This window comes from Convolutriloba macropyga, chromosome 10 (assembly GCF_964194025.1).
Source record: "Convolutriloba macropyga chromosome 10, txConMacr16.3, whole genome shotgun sequence".
Lineage (NCBI taxonomy): Eukaryota > Metazoa > Xenacoelomorpha > Acoela > Convolutidae > Convolutriloba > Convolutriloba macropyga.
The window spans coordinates 8,817,451-8,836,617 of record NC_134477.1 but is presented as its reverse complement, the minus strand read 5'-3'; the positions used below and the strand labels follow the sequence as shown (position 1 = coordinate 8,836,617).

Here is a 19,167-nt window from a genome sequence, read left to right as displayed (position 1 = left end):
ATTCAAGTAAACATAGAGTTGTTGGACTTTAAGTGTTGCACTGCTTAGCTTTAAATTGAGCTCTTGATATGTTTGCAGAAAACAGTACTGAGTTCGTGATTTCATCAGAACTTTGGTCTTAAAATGGATCACCGTCTGTTAAGGTCAGTTATCGAACAAGAATGGTTTGATTTGATCTGCGAAGAAAACATAAAATTCATTCCAAATACCAACGTCACACTGCTATCAAATTCAAAATATCCTGCAATCCCCCACCTATTAAACTCTTTAAAAAATCTAAGAAAATTAAGCGACTCGAGATTTTTTTAGCGCGGGTACTTTTTTTGAATGAAGGAGAGGGAAATCATCTCTTGATTTTGAAGAGCCCCTGAAACGAGAAGCTGCAGAAATGGCCCGTACGAGCCAGAAAATTGCTCGAGTCAAAAAGAATCGCTAATTGAAAGATACTAAGAAAAAACAAGAAGGGGATGCTGGTGATGCTTAGTAAGCGCTCAATGTAATTAGTCCGTTCATGCTGAGTGAATAATGAAAATTAGCTATGCTCAGATCGAGCGAAGTCTGTCAATTAGCCATGTTCAGATGGAAGGTCATTAGGTTAGTATAACTTCTCAGACGGAGAGCAGAGTTTGCAAAATTGTTCGTACATGTATCACTCATAAATTTCGTCCACAAGCTAACTGTAAATTGACAACTGGTGCATGTTCACAAAATGCTAGACATGCATAAAAACAGACTGGAAAGTTTGTGATTAGGGGCTGAATTATTCTGACTCATTGCTCCGGGTAAGGATACAAGCGCATTGGTTGATGTTTACAGTTAAACGATTCAAAGCAGCATCTGTTCGGACAAGAAAAAATGACATTGAGCTGATGATAATGATGTTATTGACGAATCAGGACTTGACGGCACCAAAGTGACGCCCATAGATTGGGAACCAATACCCCAGTCAGCAAAGAAATTTTAAACTGGTATTGAGAAAGCTGGAAAAGTATTGGAAAAATAACTAAAAGATGAAGCAAAACAGCTTTCTCGATGCACCATTTTATTAGCTCTGACCCAATTTATTTTTGCCTTGTGGTACAGAGCTCTGATTTAAGAATAAATATTGTTGTTGTTACCTATAACTTGCAACTTGCAACACAAACTTTTACTTCATGGATTATTTGAGGAAAACGGAATTTAATTTTGTTGTGTAGCAAAACTATTCTACTATTTTCCATATACTTTATGGATAGCAGGAACTGTGGAACTCAAGTTGCTGCAAAACGTGCTTCACGGTGCGAGCGGTATTTGTTGTAGGAAAATAATCTGGGGAAAGTTTTGGGATTTCATATACGCAGAAAGAATATACCAGAAGTTCTAACCCACATTGCTTGGGTTATAACTAGTATTATAACTTGGTCAGTCGCATATTTATTATAATTTTGACTCATACAAGTCAGAGAAGCGCCCAAATTTAAACTGCACTCCCTAAATTATTACAAATTTAGTAATAACAGAAACTGCATTGAAGGTAGGGTTGGTACATATAATTACACAATTTTTCTGTCAATTTACACCTTAATTTTTTTTGGTTATTTTAATATTGCAATTATTGCCAAATTATGGACGTCATTATTGATTATTTACATCATGATATTCAAGAATCGTTTTCATATTTGTCGAAAGAAGATTCCGAACAACGTGAAAAAGCATTCACAGCTTTGAACTCTTTGCTGCGAAAATCTCTGATGGAAATTGTAAAACACAAATCCAACCAAAAAATGGTTGAACTTAACGAAATGGACAATTTCGACCAGGAAAAAGCCGTGAAAATATTAAACTTTTTAGGAGTTGAATTCAAAAGCTTAGCCTCGGTTTTACATTCTGAAGAACTGGTTACAAATTTAGTTCACGAAGCGATGGGCCAGCTTCAAAACTGGGGTAAAAATTGTCACAAAAATGAATTAATGGAGAGAAATCAAATTTTGTATCAACAAACTTCAGCAATTCAACAACACAAACAGATTAAAAAGGGTAAAAATCAGGTCAAAATGCGAAAATCTACAAATTCTGTAGCCACGAAAACAAAATCGTCCGAAGCAACAGGAATTGAGAATTTGACCTCGATCAAAATCAGTGACCTTGAACTTTTCAAAGTTCATACCGGAAAGTTCGTGAAAGGTCAACTTATAGGTCAACCATGTGTGACTACAGGGGTCACCCATTTGCTCGAAGATAGCGATGGAACAGTTACAATTTTGGGAGTTTATAATTTGACAGAGGTTGAGAAAAATGAGGACTTTGAGAGATTGTTTCCACGGGAATCATGGATCACAATCAAAGGTTAGTTTGTGTTGACTACCAGTTGACTATGGGGGCAACTGAAAGGTTATCTCTCAAAGAGTATGCTTCTTTTCAGCGTTTCAATTTTGTGTTAGATTAAAACTTTACCGATACCAGGGTCGAGTAATTTTCCAAAAATTACGTAAGAAATGCGCTGAAATGCGCTGATTTTTCAAAAAGTTCAGCGCAAAAACCTTACAAAAAATGCGCTGAAATAAGCTGAGGTTCGCTGAAACTTTGCAAGAAATGCGCTGGAAATTTATTTTTGAAACGAGATCATTTAGTAATCAGTGTGAAGTATCGTCATGTAGTTGAACCATAGTTCAACTATATGACGATAGTTCACACTGAATTCTAAATGATCGCATTTTAAAAAATTTTCAATTCAAAATGAATGAAAAGTTGTCAACTAAATGAGCAATTGTTTTCTTTTTACGCGGTTGCGCTAACTCTTCTTTGTAACGAAAAATCATAAACTCAAAATCATAACTGTAAATAATTTGAAGGCCTCTGGGTTTGATTTTCTGCAATGGATTAGTTTTCAGATTTTCCAAAACACGTTCCGCAGTGACAAAAGAGATGACTAGGTCTTAGATTCAGGTTTGAATTGTCGAAGCACACAAGAAATAAATGAAAAAATAACTGCAAATGCGCTGAAAACGGCTGAAGATTTCAAAATTCAGGCAATTTCTAACGCGTAATATAAGTGATTTTCAGATCACTTCAGCATAGAATTAAATAAGGCTTTAGAGATGAAGCGTTAGAATATCGATCAAACTATAGTCTTGAAATTAGAGAGAATTAGAAAGAAAGTTTAACTTACCAGATTACAAAGACCACAGCAAATTGATTTTAATCACAGAATTTATATATATGAATCGACAAAGAAATGGTGCTTAGAATCAAGATTCGGTTCAAATTGGTGAATCTAGATTACTAAAAATATTTGATGTAAAATCTTCCCGACATATATTGAATGATTATGATACCACCAGAAATGTGAACGAATTCTTAGAATAGTGTAAATGCATACCACCTATGGTACACCCTGCGACTGATTTCTGGGAAGTTTGCGGAGGCAAATCATATTGGGTAACCCTTGCATTCCCCTCTGTAAATCATGGTGCTAAGATTAGTTTTGCATCTTGACTTTCGCGCACTGATAATGGGTATATATAAAGCTGATTTTTCAGACTTTTTTCATCACCAAAATCAAATCACCATCTTGATCTAATAATCAGTTCTCTCCTGTAAATCTCTAAGTTCTACTGTAAAATATCATTTTTGTTATTTTCTCATTTTGAGAAATTATCTTTTCTACTTAGTAAAACCGACTTTTATTCCGCTTGCGAAAACCCATAGCCCAACAGTATATGGGCCCAGCAACTTTCTAAGTCATAAAACTAATTTCTCAAACAAAACTAATTTGTTGTTGACAGTCATAATCCTTTTCTACTTAGTAACTTTTTTTTCACTAATGTTTTGCCCGCTCAAATTACGATGGATCAACAGACACTGAAGACACAGGTAAGGCACTGGACTTTCCAATCTGAAGCACAAGATTTGTGGTAATGATGCAGACGATGGGACTCTACAAATCACTACTTGTGACAGAATTGCAACCCAATGAGCCTTCCGCACTAACCAATGGGGCGAGCAATGATGATAAGAAGAACCCCATTGTGCTGAAAAATGCTTATCAGTAGGAAGTTGCTGACATCAAGAAGAAACGGAACAATGTGTGGTGCCATCTGGCACTGACTCTAGATGCAACAACCCTCATGCTGATGAGACATGACTGTGTGGAAGATGACGGCATAGGAGATGGAGCAGAGGCTTGGAAGCTCTTGCAAGAGAGGTTTCAGAGTGTGGAGACGCCAACAGTGGTGACTTCGGTGGCACAGCTTGCTTGACTTCAGCTCGAGGATTTTGAGGATTTGGATAGTTTCTTCATCTGAGGACAAAAGAAGCTCACAAGGCTGTAAGAAGCAGGGGAACCAGTGTCAGAGACCCTCTTCAACGCCTTGGTCCTCAATGGTCTGCCAATGATGTATGAAAGTTTTGTTATACAGGAAAGCTTCAACCCGGCAACGAATTTCACAGAGTAGAGGAAAAGGCTGCAGAACTTCCATGAGAGCACAGCACAGAGGCACAAAGGACAGAGTGGTTCAGTGGCACTGGCAGTAAAGCGCGACTTCAAGAATGAACCCGAGAAAGGAAACTGCTTTGTGTATCGGATCCATGGACAATTTGCCAAGGACTGCAGGAGTAGGGAGACAGCACAATGCAGCCCATGTGATAAGAAAGGTTAGCTAGACAGGGCATGCAAAATACAAAAAGATGGAGGCAAATATGAGTCCTTGGCAATGGGTCCGACATTGGATTCTCCAGACGAGGAACACTGGGCAGCTCTTACCCAGTGGAAGACAGCAGGCATGCTAGTGGACAGTGGTTGTACAGATCACATAGTGACGAACATCGAGGCGTTCCTGAACTCTGTGCACATTCAATCAGAGGTCAGAAATCACAACGGAGAAGCTTTAGAGTGGTGGACAGAGGCTGTGTGAGGATCAGCATATCCTCAGACAAAGGGGAATTCCAATGCAAACTCAAAATTATTTTGTGTGTGCCTGACTACTCTTCAAATTTCTTATCAGTCTCAAGATGCACGGAGTGAGGCCGATAGCTTCATTTTCGAGCTTCATTTTCGAAAATGAAGCGGATAGCTTCATTTTCGAGAAAGGAAATAGCTGCATGAAACTTGAGAAGGGAACTCGGGTAAAAGTAATACAAGAAGAAAATTTGTTTTACTTACCCTGCAGCGTTGTAAAAATCAAGATGAGTTCCAACAGCCTGAAAATTGACAGTGCAAAGAAATGGCACAGACAATTGCGTCGTTTGAATCAAGCAGATGTGGACAAGAATGCACCACAGAGAGTGGGAGAGCTCGATGATGTATGCAATGTGTGCGCAATGGCCAAGATCACAAAGACTCCAGTACAAAGAGTGGCAGAGACCCGAGCAGAAGAGAATTTGGAGAGGGTGTTCACAGACGTGATGAGTCCTTTCAGAGTAGAGTCACTGTCAGGGTTCCAATTCTTCGTTGTGTTTGCACACCAGTATATTAGGTTTGTGTTTGTGGACTTGCTTAAGGCAAAGAATGAAGCACTGGCCAGCCTGAAGAAGTTTTTCTCAGTGTGGGGACGCCCAAGAAATTTAGACAAGACAATGCAAAGGAGTTTCTCTCAGAGCAGTTCAAGATGTACTGTTTAGATGCAGGCATTCTAGCGAAGACCAAACCAGATACGCCACAAGAGAATGGGTTAGCTGAGAGGTGCAACAGGACACCGCTGGAGATGGCAAGATGCTTGCTCATTGACTCGGGTAATCCTAAGATGATGTGGAGAGCAGCGATTCACCACGCACAGGGATCAGGAATTTGGTTGTGAGACGAGGAGACCAAAAATGCGCAGCAGAGTTGATAGCAGCGAAGTAGAAAACCTAAGCTTTCAATTAGTAATTTATCTATTTTTGATTGCACAGTCTTCACGAAGAAGCGGGACACAGATGTCAGTGAACTTGGAGACAAGGCACTGGAAGGAAAATTTGTGGGTTAAACTGAAAGAGACAACGGTTTTCTGGTGTACGTACCCAACACACGTAAGGTGGTGGCAGTTCGAGATGTGATCATCAAGGAGTCCGAAGTGGGCTCAATCCCTGTCAACACAGAGACGCCCGACTAATTAAATGAGGGGCCACAGCAACTGGGGATCTGGCACCCAGATGATGGTCATCAAAACGATGGCAATGAAGAGGAGCAGGGCACATTTACTGCAATAAAGGGAGTAGTAGCAAGGCGCAGAGAGCGTGAACACACAAGAGACGACATTGAGACGAGCAGTAGATGCCTCGGATGTTGAGGAAGCAGCACAAGACTAAGAACCTACTGCTACAAGAGGGAGTCTCAGAGACTCGGAGTTGCTGGAAGACAGTGACATAGAGGACTTCTTAGAGCCAGAGACAGTTGGCTTCTTTGAAGAGGCACCGGAGCGAGCGCATAGGGATAAGCCCAGACAAGGGACACGAGCAGCGAGTGTTCCGCAATTTTTGGAGTAGTCAGGACCCATCTTGCTGTGACTGAGGGTGACTATGTGGAATCCAAAACAGTCTACGAAGCCAAGTAAGGTGACAATTGGGGACAGTGCCTCCGGGCAATGAAGGACGAGTTCAAGGCACTCCAAGACAACGAGACTTGGAACCTAGTCAGACCACCCACGACATGGATGTCATACCGGGCAAATGGGTCTACAAATCGAAATTGGGACCCAGTAAATTACAAAGCACGCAATGTGGCATAAGGCTTCAAACAGGTAGAAGGACTGGACTTTTTTGAGACTTTTGCGCCTATCTGTAAGCCAGAGACATTCAGGATTCTACTTCAACTATCAGCGAAGCAGGGCCATGTGATGCACCAGTTTGATGTCAAGACTGTTTTTCTGCGCTCACCAATAGAATAAGAAGTGTATCTGGAACAGCCACAGGAGTTTGTAAAACAAAGATCAGGTGGAGAGAAGTTAGTATGTCGACTGACTAAATCAATTTATCGTTTGAAACAGGCAGCCAACAACTGGTATAAGGAACTGGCAAACATCCTACTGAGACAAGGGTGCACCAGAAGCAGGAATGACCATTGCTTTGTTCGCGAAAGCAGAGACAGAGGGTCACACTTTCGTCTTGGTCTGGGTTGACAACATCATAGTAGCATCAAGAAGCATGACAGCGATTTCCGATGTCAAAAAAGCTCTCGAGGCATCATTTTACATGGAAGACAGAGACAAAATTACACTGGTTTCTGGGTCTAAGAATCAGACGAGAAGAGGGCAAAGTCACAATCGACCAAGAACGCAACATAAAAACAATGCTTGAGTGGTTTCAAATGGATCAATGCAAACCCTCAAGAACACCAACTGATTTGAATTTGCAAATTCAGACAACACAGAACGGAGACGAAGAAGTGGACAAGATGATCTACATAAGTTTGGTTGGATCACTTCTGTATCTGGCCAGACAGACGAGGCCAGAAATCATGTTCACAGTAAACATTCTGTCCAGACACATGAATGCACCTACCAGTCAACACTGGATGTGCGGAAAACAAATTTTTCAATATCTTCAAGGTTCACAACGTTTAAAACTTACTTACACAAAAGAAGCTGGTTATGATTTAGTGAGGGAAGGTGATGCAGACTGGTCTGGTAACGTGAACGACAGAAGATCAACGACTGGCTATTTTTTCAACCTCAACAGACGTGGCGCAGAACTCAGCCGGAGTGTCAAGAAGCAGGCCAGAGTTTCTCTTTCTTCGTCACAGGAAGAATATCAGGGCATGGCAGCAGTTCAAGAAGCATTGTATCTGAAACAATTTGTGGAGGATTTAGGCATCCAATAGAAACATCCAATAGCAATTTGAGAGAACAACCAAAAGTTGCATCAAATTGTGCCAAAACCCAATCATGCACAAAAGGAGCAAACACATTGAGACAAAATTTCACTTCATTCGGAGACAAGACGGAAGATGGAACTATTTCAATCCATTACGTTCCTACTGACAAAATAGTAGCCGACATCTTCACCAAATCCTTACCCGTATCCAAGATGGAAACATTCAGAACTGTTTTGATGGGAACTGACTCTACGCAGTCAGCTCGAGTCTGAGTGGGGGTGTTAGAATATCGATCCAGTTAAAATCTTGAACTTAATGAGAATTAGAAAGAAAGTTTAACATACCAGATTACAAAGACCACAGCAAATTGATTTTAATCACAAAATTTATATCAATGAATTGTTACGAAATGGTGCTTAGAATCAATATTCAGTTCAAATTGGTGTATCTAGATAACTAATATTAGAGTTAGAATAAGTGATGTAAAATCTTCCCAGCATGTATTGAATGATTATGATACCGCCGGAAATGTGAACGAACTCTTAGAAAAGTGTAAATGCTTACCACCTATGGTACCCCCTGCGACTGATTTTCGGGGAAGTTTGCGGAAGCAATCCATATTGGGTAATCGTTGTGACCCCCACTCTAAATCATGGTGCTAAGATTAGTTTTGTATCTTGACTTTCGCGCACTGATAATGGGTATATATAAAGCTGATTTTTGAGCCTTTTTTCATCCCCAAAATCAAATCACCATCTTGATCTAATAATCAGATCTCTCCAGTAAATCTCTAAGTTCTACTGTAAAATATCATTTTTGTTATTCTCTGACTTTGAGAAAATAATTTCCACTTATTTAAAAACGCCTTTTATTCCGCTTGCGAAAACTCATAACCCAACATGAAGTTTTGGAAATAATTTATGCATAATTGTCAAAAAAATGTTGAAGGTGAGCATATCTAGGTTATCTTTATGGTAGGTTGTTGCTACATTGAATATTAATCTGAGCAGTTTCGAAAGCTTTTCTAAAGCTAATGTTTTCCAGGCCTGATATTCTCCAGCGGCAAAGTCCCGTTAAAATTTATGAAAAACGGATTTATTTCTAAAAAGTGATCTGTGCTAACTTCGCAATTTTAGAGCCATTCTTCAAGATATTCGACAGTGGAGAAAAAGGAATCAGAGTTGATGATCCAAAAGATATCAACATCTTCACAGAAGTTGCAGAAGAGGACAAATTGACAACTACCACCACAACCAAATTGGATGACCAATCAAGTGGCCAGTCTTCAGATGAAGAAATTATCGCCCGATTATCAACTAAATTAGCCCACTGTAAGCCAAATTCAAATCAAACAGTTTAGACGAAAGCTGTGTCGCTGTTGGTTTTTAAATATTTCTAATATTCAAGTAAAAAAATAGAAAATATAGCGCAGACTTAAAAGCCTTAGAACAGCAAGTAACTTGTTAAGCAAAATAATTCCTTGAAAAATCTACATTCAAGTTTTAAAATGCCAGATTTATGCAGTGCCAGATTCTAAAGGGCCTGATTTTACAACTTGTATAGCTCATGTTTCAAGTATAGGTTATTAGGCTGTGATGACGATAATGAGAAAATTTTGCATTATCCAATTTGCTAAACAGACCAAAAATTCAAAGCGAATTTACAAGGAGTCACGTAACATTGCGTTGAATATGGGTCTCCTATTCTACCACCCCCCTCCCCCCTCCCCCCCTCCCAGTGTAGTAGGCATATAACTTTAACCACGCACGTCCCCCAGGCACACGGGCTATTTTTATACAGTATTGTGCTGTATAACAGCACACAAGTTAAAATTGGCGGGCCTAAACATCAAAATATTACGGGAAAGGGGAAGGGTGTGGTTGGGCCTGTTTAGCAGGCAGAGTTTTAACTTTTGCATGTTTTTCAGACCGTACAAAAGGAAACAAACTGTTCATCGAGAAGAAATTTGATCACGCTCTCTCGGCCTATCTAGAAGGAGTCAACTACGTCAGAACACAACTTCAGCCACTGCTAAGTTCAAAAGATAATGACAAACCTTCGGAGAGGAAACAAAATAGCAAAGCTGTCGACAGTCGAGAAATTTCTCAGTTTTTGTCAGTATTCGGATTGGCAGATGTCAACGAGAACTCAACAACGTTGCAAAACCTCCGGTATTTAATAACTTTTTTCGATGTCTGGGTGCAGAGTTGTGAGTTGGTGTTTTTTTGAACGCGAATACTTTATGCGCTTTTTTCACGCCATAGGAATTTAAGTTCCACTTTTGCGTGAAAAACTAATAATAATAATTTTAGTTCCTGTGTAATCGCAAGGGAACAGCATTAGGTCTACAGTTGCCTGTTCTCAGCTGTACTTTTTCTTATTATTCCCCACATTTCAGTCTGATCTTTTTATGAGCAGCTTTGCTCTTTTTTGGTGACTATAAGCGCTTTTTTTGCGTCTGAAACTTTCACGTGGTACCATCATTGCAGCCAACATTGGTCAGGCTATGGTCAACCTGAAGCTATGGTTAAGTAAGAGCTCATCCTTACACAGAGAGCTCCACGGAGGGAGGGGATTGAACTCTCAATCATTGTAACCCACACACCTTACCTCTCGGCTGTAACGCCATGTTAGCATTTCTACAAAACAGGAGTATTTAAAGCAATTTAAATAAAATTGGCGGTTCTCCTTAATTTTAGAATTTAGAAATAAAAAATAGTTCCCTAATTATACTTAAGGTTGTGGGCATTTAGCAGGGAACAATTCTGCATTTCGGTGAAAGAAATTAAAGGAATTGATGTAACACTGATGACAGGGATAAAAGACAATTACTTGAAACATAACTGGAAACGTTAGAAAGATTTGAAAATTAAAAAAAAAAACCAAAATCAACTGTTTAAACCCCAACAGTATCTTTTTTGCAAAAAAAACTTCAATCATTTTTCATTTTAAATCTTTAACAGCGAGTACAGACTCTGACAATTTGGCTAATTTTGGATGGATTACGGAAGAAAGGCAATTATATGTAAAATTTCAGGAAGAACATAAAAACAAAGAAAGTAAAAATTATTGGTTACTAAAAAATGTATTAGATTGCTTATGTTATTTCTCACTTAAAATCAAAATTACAAGTTTCGGAAAATATCTATCAGTAGTCTTTCAATTGTTTTTTGTCCAGAGCTTCATAGAAGTTAAAAAACATTGAATGATTAGGACAGGAAATAAAATTTCAAGCAAATTTTTTACTTAAGGTTCTAGAATTTTTATATAACCTTACGGTTTTCACTTTATTGACGATTACATGAATTATCGGCAAAACATTTTAAAACAAAGAAGAATATTTAAAAGAACGTATCGTTTTACAATGCTCACATTCTTAGCAAGAAATATTATGGAAGACGACCTGGGTTGCTTTGTCACAACAGAAAACCAGAAGCTAAATGAAGATCTTCCGCATCAATTTTTCCTGCTCCTTTATCTTCTTATCTAATTGAAAATATCAACAATTTGCTGACAAACTCCGGCAACGAAACTTTGCTTTCAGCATGTTTGTGATAATTTACACAGCATTGTGTTTGATTTTGACAGTTATAAAAGGATTTGACCTTCTACACGAACAATAAAGTTCATCTGGCCAGATTATCCTTATAAATGTGACATTAACTTCATGTTCTAAGATTAACTTTTACTCACAAGATGCTGTAAAAACAAAGTTAAGGCGCCGGGTTTTTCATGATTGGCTGGTTTTTGCAACTTTCTCAAAAATGTGATTCATTTAAGGAAAAAAACCCTAATCGCAACCATTGGAATATGGGTATTTTGTCACTGAAAGCCATTTTGTTATTACAGATCAACTCAAACCAAAACTAACTGCCGATAGATCCAATTGGCTTCGTAAGGAGCTCCAAACTAGTATATCTAGTTTTTTTTACTCGAAAGCTTATGGCCGTTTTGTCTTTCTAAAAATCAAAATTACAAGTTTCAGAAATTATCTATGACTAATGTTTCAGTTTTTTTGTCCAGAGCTTCAAAAAAGTTTAAAAACATGGAATGAACAGGAAATGAAATTTCCAGCATTTTTTTCCTTGAAGTTCTAGAATTTTTAAATAATCTTACGGTTTTCACTTTTTTGACAATTACATAAATTGTTGACAAAATATTTTAACGAAAGAAAGAAGAATGTTTGAAACGTATTGTTTTACAATGTTCACATTCTTAGCAAGAAGTATTTTGGAAGAAGACCCGGGTTGCTTTATCACAACAAAAAACCACAAGCTTAATGTAGATCTTCCGCATCAATTGTTCTTGCTCCTTTATCTTTTTATCTGATTGAAAATATCAACAATTTGCTGACAAACTCCGGCAACGAAACTCTGCTTTCAGCATGTTTGTGATATTTTACACAGCATTGTGTCTAATTTGACAGTTATAAAAAGATTTGACCTTCTATTATATCTAGTTTTTTTACTCGAAAGCTTATGGCCGTTTTGACTTTTTAAAAATATTTGGTTTTCGAATAAACAACGGCTTAATAAATTTTTTCAGTTTTTCATTACTAATTTAGTCAACTTGGAGTTTAGTGTCAGCAAAGAAAGAATGGGTTTTCTTTCTTCTAAATAAAATATTAATCTTTTTTGCAGTTTTATGCGTTAAGCTACGGTTTTCTGCCTCTGATACAACTAGAGTTCACGTTTTTTAAAGCTTTTGCCCATTTTTCAAGTTTTTTCTTGTTTTGTCGATTATCACTTTTTTGTCCGTTCATATATCACCTTATTGGAGTTCAAAATAAAACACAATTGAATATATCAGAATCTTTAAAAGTATAGATTATGGTTTCATCGGCTTCGACACCACTTTGTCGAAAAATTAATTAAACTTTTTTTACTTTTGTGTTTAACTGTCTTTTAATATTGTTTTTTTTAGTCATTTAAAACTTTCTGGATAACGACAAAAAATAACTGTTTTTTTTAAAAAATTTTTATGACTACACTCGCTTGAGCACGGGTTGTTCGCAAAGAAAAGTATATTATATTTTGATTTTTGTCGTATATGATGTTCTTTTTGTAGACGTAAGAATTATTCTGAACAATTAGAGGACCCAAGGGATTCTGTTGGACGAATAGATGAACCTATTTATTTTTTCATTTTGTAGCTAATTGTTTTCAAGACTTTGAAAATAATTTTTTTTCGGGAAATGCAGAAGTGTCATCTAATTTTTCTACTTTTTTCCTACATGCTACTTGGTCTCGTTACTGAGAGGTCACATACAAAATATTTCAAAAAAGCGAATTCTAACATCTTTTGAGGCGCAAAATATGGTTTTTCGGCATTGACAGGATTTTCTCGCAAGTTTTAATTAAATTTTTGTTTGTTGTCTCTATTTGATGTTTATTTTGTAACCGTAGAAATGAAAGAGGACAGGTTTTAAAATTCTACAATAGAAGCAAAGAAAACTATATGTCTGTTGGATGTTTTAAAAATGAGAGACATTGGTTTTCATTACTTTGAAATAAATTGTTTTAAATTTTTAAGCGAATTTTATTAAACTTTGCTGTTTTTGTTCTTTTCTTTCTAATTGTTACTGAGCCTTATTATGGACTTGTCCCATATTTTTTTTGTGAAGTACAATTTATTTTGTTTAGTTCCAGTTTTATCTGAAGCTATTTTGACTTTGTTATTAATTTTTTTTAAATTGGGTATAAAGTTTTGTATGTAATTAATGTTGTTGCTATTTTTTGATTTTGCAGTTCATCTCGACTCGTTTTCTTAATAGAGGCCAATCTGATCCATCTAATGCGCTATTTTGGTACGCCACTGAGTTAAAAAATACTTAAGTATTTGGGATTTTTCTATCTGTTCCTCATTTGGTAGACATTTATGCCAAAAATGTGAATGAGCGGGGTCGGAACATGTGCAATCGCACATAACCGAGCCGCCTTGTTTTTTTGTGTGGTGAAAAACGACCTAACAAAAAATCTTTTCAAGAAAACAAAGAATCATATATGGCTTGTATATGGATTTTGAGGCTCTTTAAAAATTATCATGAAACACACTAAAATGATTTTGTTCGATGCTTCGCTAACTATGGCTATATTTTATGCTCATGACTAATAATTTGGAAAATTGTTTCTTGTACTTGTAAAACTGATATCAAGCAATGAAATATATGTGATGTCCATTGTATGACTGACAAAAATATTTTTTTGTTCAAATTCTGTGTTTCATTGGAAGCAACAGTTGCCATTTTAGTGTACTGGTGACTTTTTCTCTCTAGAACAACTAATAAACACGAAAGCCATATACGACGCTAAGGTTCATTTCTGGCGTTTATCCCACCAGTAAAAAGCTGCGCAGTGGGTTTTTAATTAGGAAACTTCTCAACACATGCAAGAGAAAACTTGAGCGCAAAGAAAGGATTCCAAGAAATTGATAGAAAATATCACGAAACATTTTAACATGCAATCAGTTCTAATGAAAAATTTTGAGAGATAACTATTTTTTTTCAGCGAAATTATACCGAAGCTTTCTGAAGTTGGTCTCATCTGCAGCAACATAGCAATTTGCTACAAAGAGTTAAAATTCTACCGAAAATCAATCGCCTACTCAAAATTGGTCCCGATTTTCAACGTGTCTGCGAACATAAAACAGCAAAACGAGTTCAGAAACTTACAGTGTCAATTCATATCTGGTCGTATTTCTTCATTAAACGTTGGAGCTTGGAACGAAATGGAGAAACGGTTGACCAAATCGGAAATGGCTTCACTGAAAATATTGGAGTCACAAAGCCTGAAGGGTGGCTATGATTGGGACAAAATAGTGAAGAAATATTTGGATCCACAAGAAAGCAAGAAACAGTTATTCGAAGTTGCCGATTTCTGTGGTTAGTGTTTCCATTTTTTTTCTTTTCCGCATTTCATTTGTATCTTAGGATCGATACTGTCGGCGGTCAAGTCCTCTGATTTTAAAATTACCTATCTTTATTGTTTATAATCAAATGCAACTTTTGATCATTATTTCCCACCGAAACAGAACCAACCAAAAGTTAAAATCTCCTAACTTTATGGTTTTTGTTTGACAGATAACGTTTAAATACTGCAGATTATTTTGAACAGGTTTAAATCTTTGAAAACTGACATAATTTGTTTATCATGAAATTGGGTGCCATCAAAAATTCTTTCAGGAAAAGTGAAGTTCCAGGAAATCAGTGGAAAAGGACTGGGTGTCGTGGCTTCGAAGAACATTTCAAAAGGGGAGCTCGTCATGGTCTCGTGAGTAATTTTAAAATTGTACCATTGGTTCAAGTTTGTATAGACCCAGGTTGAACGGCCTTGGAAAACTTGGTAAAGCCGTAGTTCGGTGCCGTTTAATTCTTCGATGAAAAACGTACTAAGTTATTGTCAAGTTCACTAAGGCGCCGTACACGGCCACATTAAGATTTTTACGGTATAGTGTCAAGATTAATAAGGTACCGGACTAAGGCGTTACCAAGATCAATAAGGTGCCTGGTACTTGGTTGAGGAAGAATTAGGAAGAACAAATGTTTTTTTATAAAAAGATAAATTATAGTCAGATTTGATGATCTGAACATTATTGACTCATAATGATAAGCAGCAATGGAATCAGTTGAGATACTTTGGTAGCAGCCATGCTGCACTTTTTATTTGCTAGTTCAAAAACGTAACTTCTTATCAAGTAAAAACCAGTAACACTGTAAAAACATTGTTCTACTTAAGTGTTGCCTCTTCAATTACACACGACTTTTTGTGATATTTTTTGTTTCTGTAGAGCACTCGCGCGTCTTGTTGTTACTTGAATCTGATGGAACAGACTTTTTGAGCGTTTAGGTTCCCTAGAGAAATATAATTTCAAAAGACATTACCTAAGAAGACTTTCAGAACCTGGCACAGCCTTATAAAGGGTGGCACTAAGTTCTGTAATTTCAAATTTTTTGAGGTAAAGTTTAATGAACATCGGGTGTATTTTCAGAACAGTTCCGAAGTTAAAAATTTCCTTTGAAGTCTTAAAAAACTTGATATGGCCTTATACGGCAACGTACTATGTTTTATAATTTTTCAGGGGTATGAAAATACCCCTATCGATTATAAGAAGTCAGATTATAGATATTGTTAAATTAATCATTTGGCTACGGTGCCGTAAGAAACTTATTGCGGCCTTTTTCTTGATGACTTAAATGTTATGACTTAAATGACTGAAGAGATTCCAAAATTGTCAATCAGTTGTCGGCAAAAATGGATTCTGCGTTGTTTATGTTGAATTTGACATCTTTTCACGGGAATTCAATTTTCACGGGAATTCAAAAATAAAAATACAGTATGGACTAAAATGAACCTAATTTTGACAATAGTTTTTTGACAAAACTTTGAAAATTGTTGAGTCTGGCGAGTATCTTTCAACTGCTTCAAAGCATCCTTTGATTAAGCTTCTTTGAAGCCTATTGATAACCTGTAATATCTGAGTGATGTGTTTGATCTGAATTAGTAATTAAAAAAATGTTTTTGGAATCTTAAAACCCATTATATTAACCCGAGATTTTGAACGATTCTAGAAAAGCTCTATGGCAGTCGGAACGGAATATGAACGAAACATTCTCAGACACAATTTCAGTTGAACTCATTCTCAGTGGACCTCAATCCAAACTTGTTAGAGAGGTCAAACTGAGGTCAAAAGATGACCCAATCCTCAAGGCCAAGGTCAAAGCTCTCTTTGCGGGGTCAAAGTTCAACAGGATTCCTTACAAAGACGTGGTCAAGTTGTCACAATCTGAAGATATGAACGAAGATGATTTGGGTATGTAAGCTTTCGTGTACACAAAAATAATTGGTGTAAAAGTAAATAAAAGAAAATAACATAAATAAACGTCGGCAATTAAAAAAGTCGAACGAAATGGCTATACTTTTTTTCTCAAGAATGAAAATTTTATGAACGCTCATGAATTGACATATGAATGTTTTTTGAATATAAAACTTTCATAAGTTGAATTTGGTGTCAAGACTAAATACCCAATGCCAATACACCCACTGTGACAAAATACCCAATATTTTATTTCAATGGTGAAACTACAAGAAGGACTATTTAGCATAATAGTTAGCTAATGCATTTGGCCATTCATCGAGTGCTAATATTTAATCGGATTACTGAACAAAAAAAGATAAAGGGAAAAAACTCGGTATAATGGCAGTGGGGATAATGGCAGATTGGGTGGGTACACTTGTTTAGCCATCGAAACTATATGACTAAATTGTAGAACCTGTTGTTATAATCTTTAGAACCAAGCGTTATTAATTGGGAAATCTTTTCATTTCCAGTCACAAGAAACTGCTTTCAATTAACAAAATTTTATTACAAATTCTCCATTTTTTCTAGAAATTTATCCACACAAATCCTAATTTATAATGCTTTTCACGTTTTAGTCACGAGTTTCATCGTTTCAGGAGAATTATCAGCTGAACAGATTGGCTATGCTGTACGATTCAACACTTTCGGCAGCAACAGTGGTGGTGTCTTCCACAGCAAAGATGATCTGGCTAATTCCACCTTCGCTGGACTATGGCTGGAACCCTCTTTCTTCAACCACGATGACAACCCCAATGTGTGCTGGGTTGTTATGGGCAATCTTATGGTGATGCGGGCTGCCACCGACATCAGAGGTACTGACCAAGAAAGAAATTTTTGTGTTTTTTTCGTTGTCAATTAAAGAAGTTTTGTTTTGTTGATGAAACTAGATATCACATGTAGAAAATGAGGTCAAAACTTTAAAAGATTTGTGGCGCTCAAAATAAATTTTGTAGCCTAATAAATGACACAACTTTACAATTGAAAAAGCAATTCTGCGAAGTTACAAGGCTGTGAAAAAGGAATTTTTTGCTGCAAGGTCTAATCGTGTACTTGAATATGAAAATGTATCGTACAGAACAATTTTTGAAATAAGTTTAATTACGTGAGTGGGTACTTTTGCCCAAGATAACTTTTAAGCAAAGATGAATTATAACCTTGAAGATAAAAAAAATTCGGTTTAGTTTAATTTTCTGGTTTTTGTTTAGCTGGAAACGAGCTGACTATAACATACAGCTGTGAACTTCGAATAAACGAGAGAAGAAAGACACTGAAAGATTACGCTTTCAACTACGATCTCAGCCATAGTGATAAAACATTGCTAGAATCAATCTCAAACAAATCGGATCTTATTTCAAATCTCAAAATCCAGTCACAAAAATTAAAAAACGACAAACAGAAAATGGAAATTCTGAATCGCGCGATCAAAATCAACAATTCGATTATTAAAGAACACTACCCATTAATTGCTGATAACCAACCCATTGTTATGGGTGTTCTGTATGACAAAATGGATCTCTACCTCGGAGTTGGAAATCGGAAGAAAGCGAAAGAAGCTGCCATACAAATTTTAGACTCATTTCCCTGTTATGTGAACGAAGATTTCCTTCACACAATTATGGAGTCATTTCCGGGAAAAGCGGATGTTGATTTGTATGAAGCACTTCAAAAATGCGTTGAACTCATTTATGGCACTAAAAATCTTGAGATGTTTTTCTGATGAATGCAATTCAATAATATGCGTGATGAAAATTCTTAATTGAATTTTATATTAAAAAGTAACTTGAAAGAAAAGAACAAAGACACCAATTTGTCTATTTTATGAAAAAATTTTCAGAGAAAGAGACCTATTGAAAACTTCTGATTGAACCTTACCGGTTATCAACAAAACCAATTTGGTCACACACCAAAATCTACCCAAATGGTGTCGTCAAAATTGGTACCAGTCTTGCATGGTCCTGTAATGGAAATCGGATTTGAAAACTGCCTCCCATGTATTAATATTGTTAATTAAAATTAAGTGATAAATTCACTTGCATCTTAAATATCACAACTAATCCTTGCAACTACCTGCTATGGTAAAGCATTGGAGCAACATAAGAGAGGCGTAAAGCTTGGTATGCCTCAACTGTATGGTTTTTTGATGTATTGTCGTTTATGTCAATGGAACTCTTCAACTTTCATGTTTACCTCTTACCTTATTTCACAGTAAAATAAAACTTAGTTCAAGTTGAAATAATTGTAAGTTTTTTCCCAGTCAACGTGTAAACAACAGAAAAACAGTCTGCTTCACAAAATAACTTTACTTTAGTTTCAGTTTACTTCAGGAATCCAACAAACTGGGTAAAGGTGCCGTAAAATAAACAAATTTGCTCAAAAACAAATCAACAAATCTGCGACATATTACCTTTTACATTACATATTTACATATTACATTTTACATATTACACATAACATATTACATTTTACATCACATTACAGCCCTGTAATTACTTTTTACATATTAACATGCTGGCCCTAGTTGTGAAGACCCAACAAAAACGGCA

General features: G+C 36.6%; 1 protein-coding gene across 1 annotated transcript; it reads left to right on the top strand.

Annotated features, from left to right (window-relative positions):
* The first annotated feature begins 1,358 nt into the window (after nt 1-1,358).
* Nucleotides 1,359-18,399, top strand: LOC142348243 (uncharacterized). The gene is made up of 8 exons (XM_075399533.1): nt 1,359-2,325; nt 8,905-9,099; nt 9,696-9,939; nt 14,275-14,648; nt 14,949-15,036; nt 16,335-16,576; nt 17,221-17,436; nt 17,830-18,399. Exons 1-8 carry the CDS (start codon nt 1,605-1,607, stop codon nt 18,339-18,341), a joined length of 2,592 nt encoding a protein of 863 aa, XP_075255648.1. The 5' UTR covers nt 1,359-1,604; the 3' UTR covers nt 18,342-18,399.
* Nucleotides 18,400-19,167: the final 768 nt, after the last annotated feature.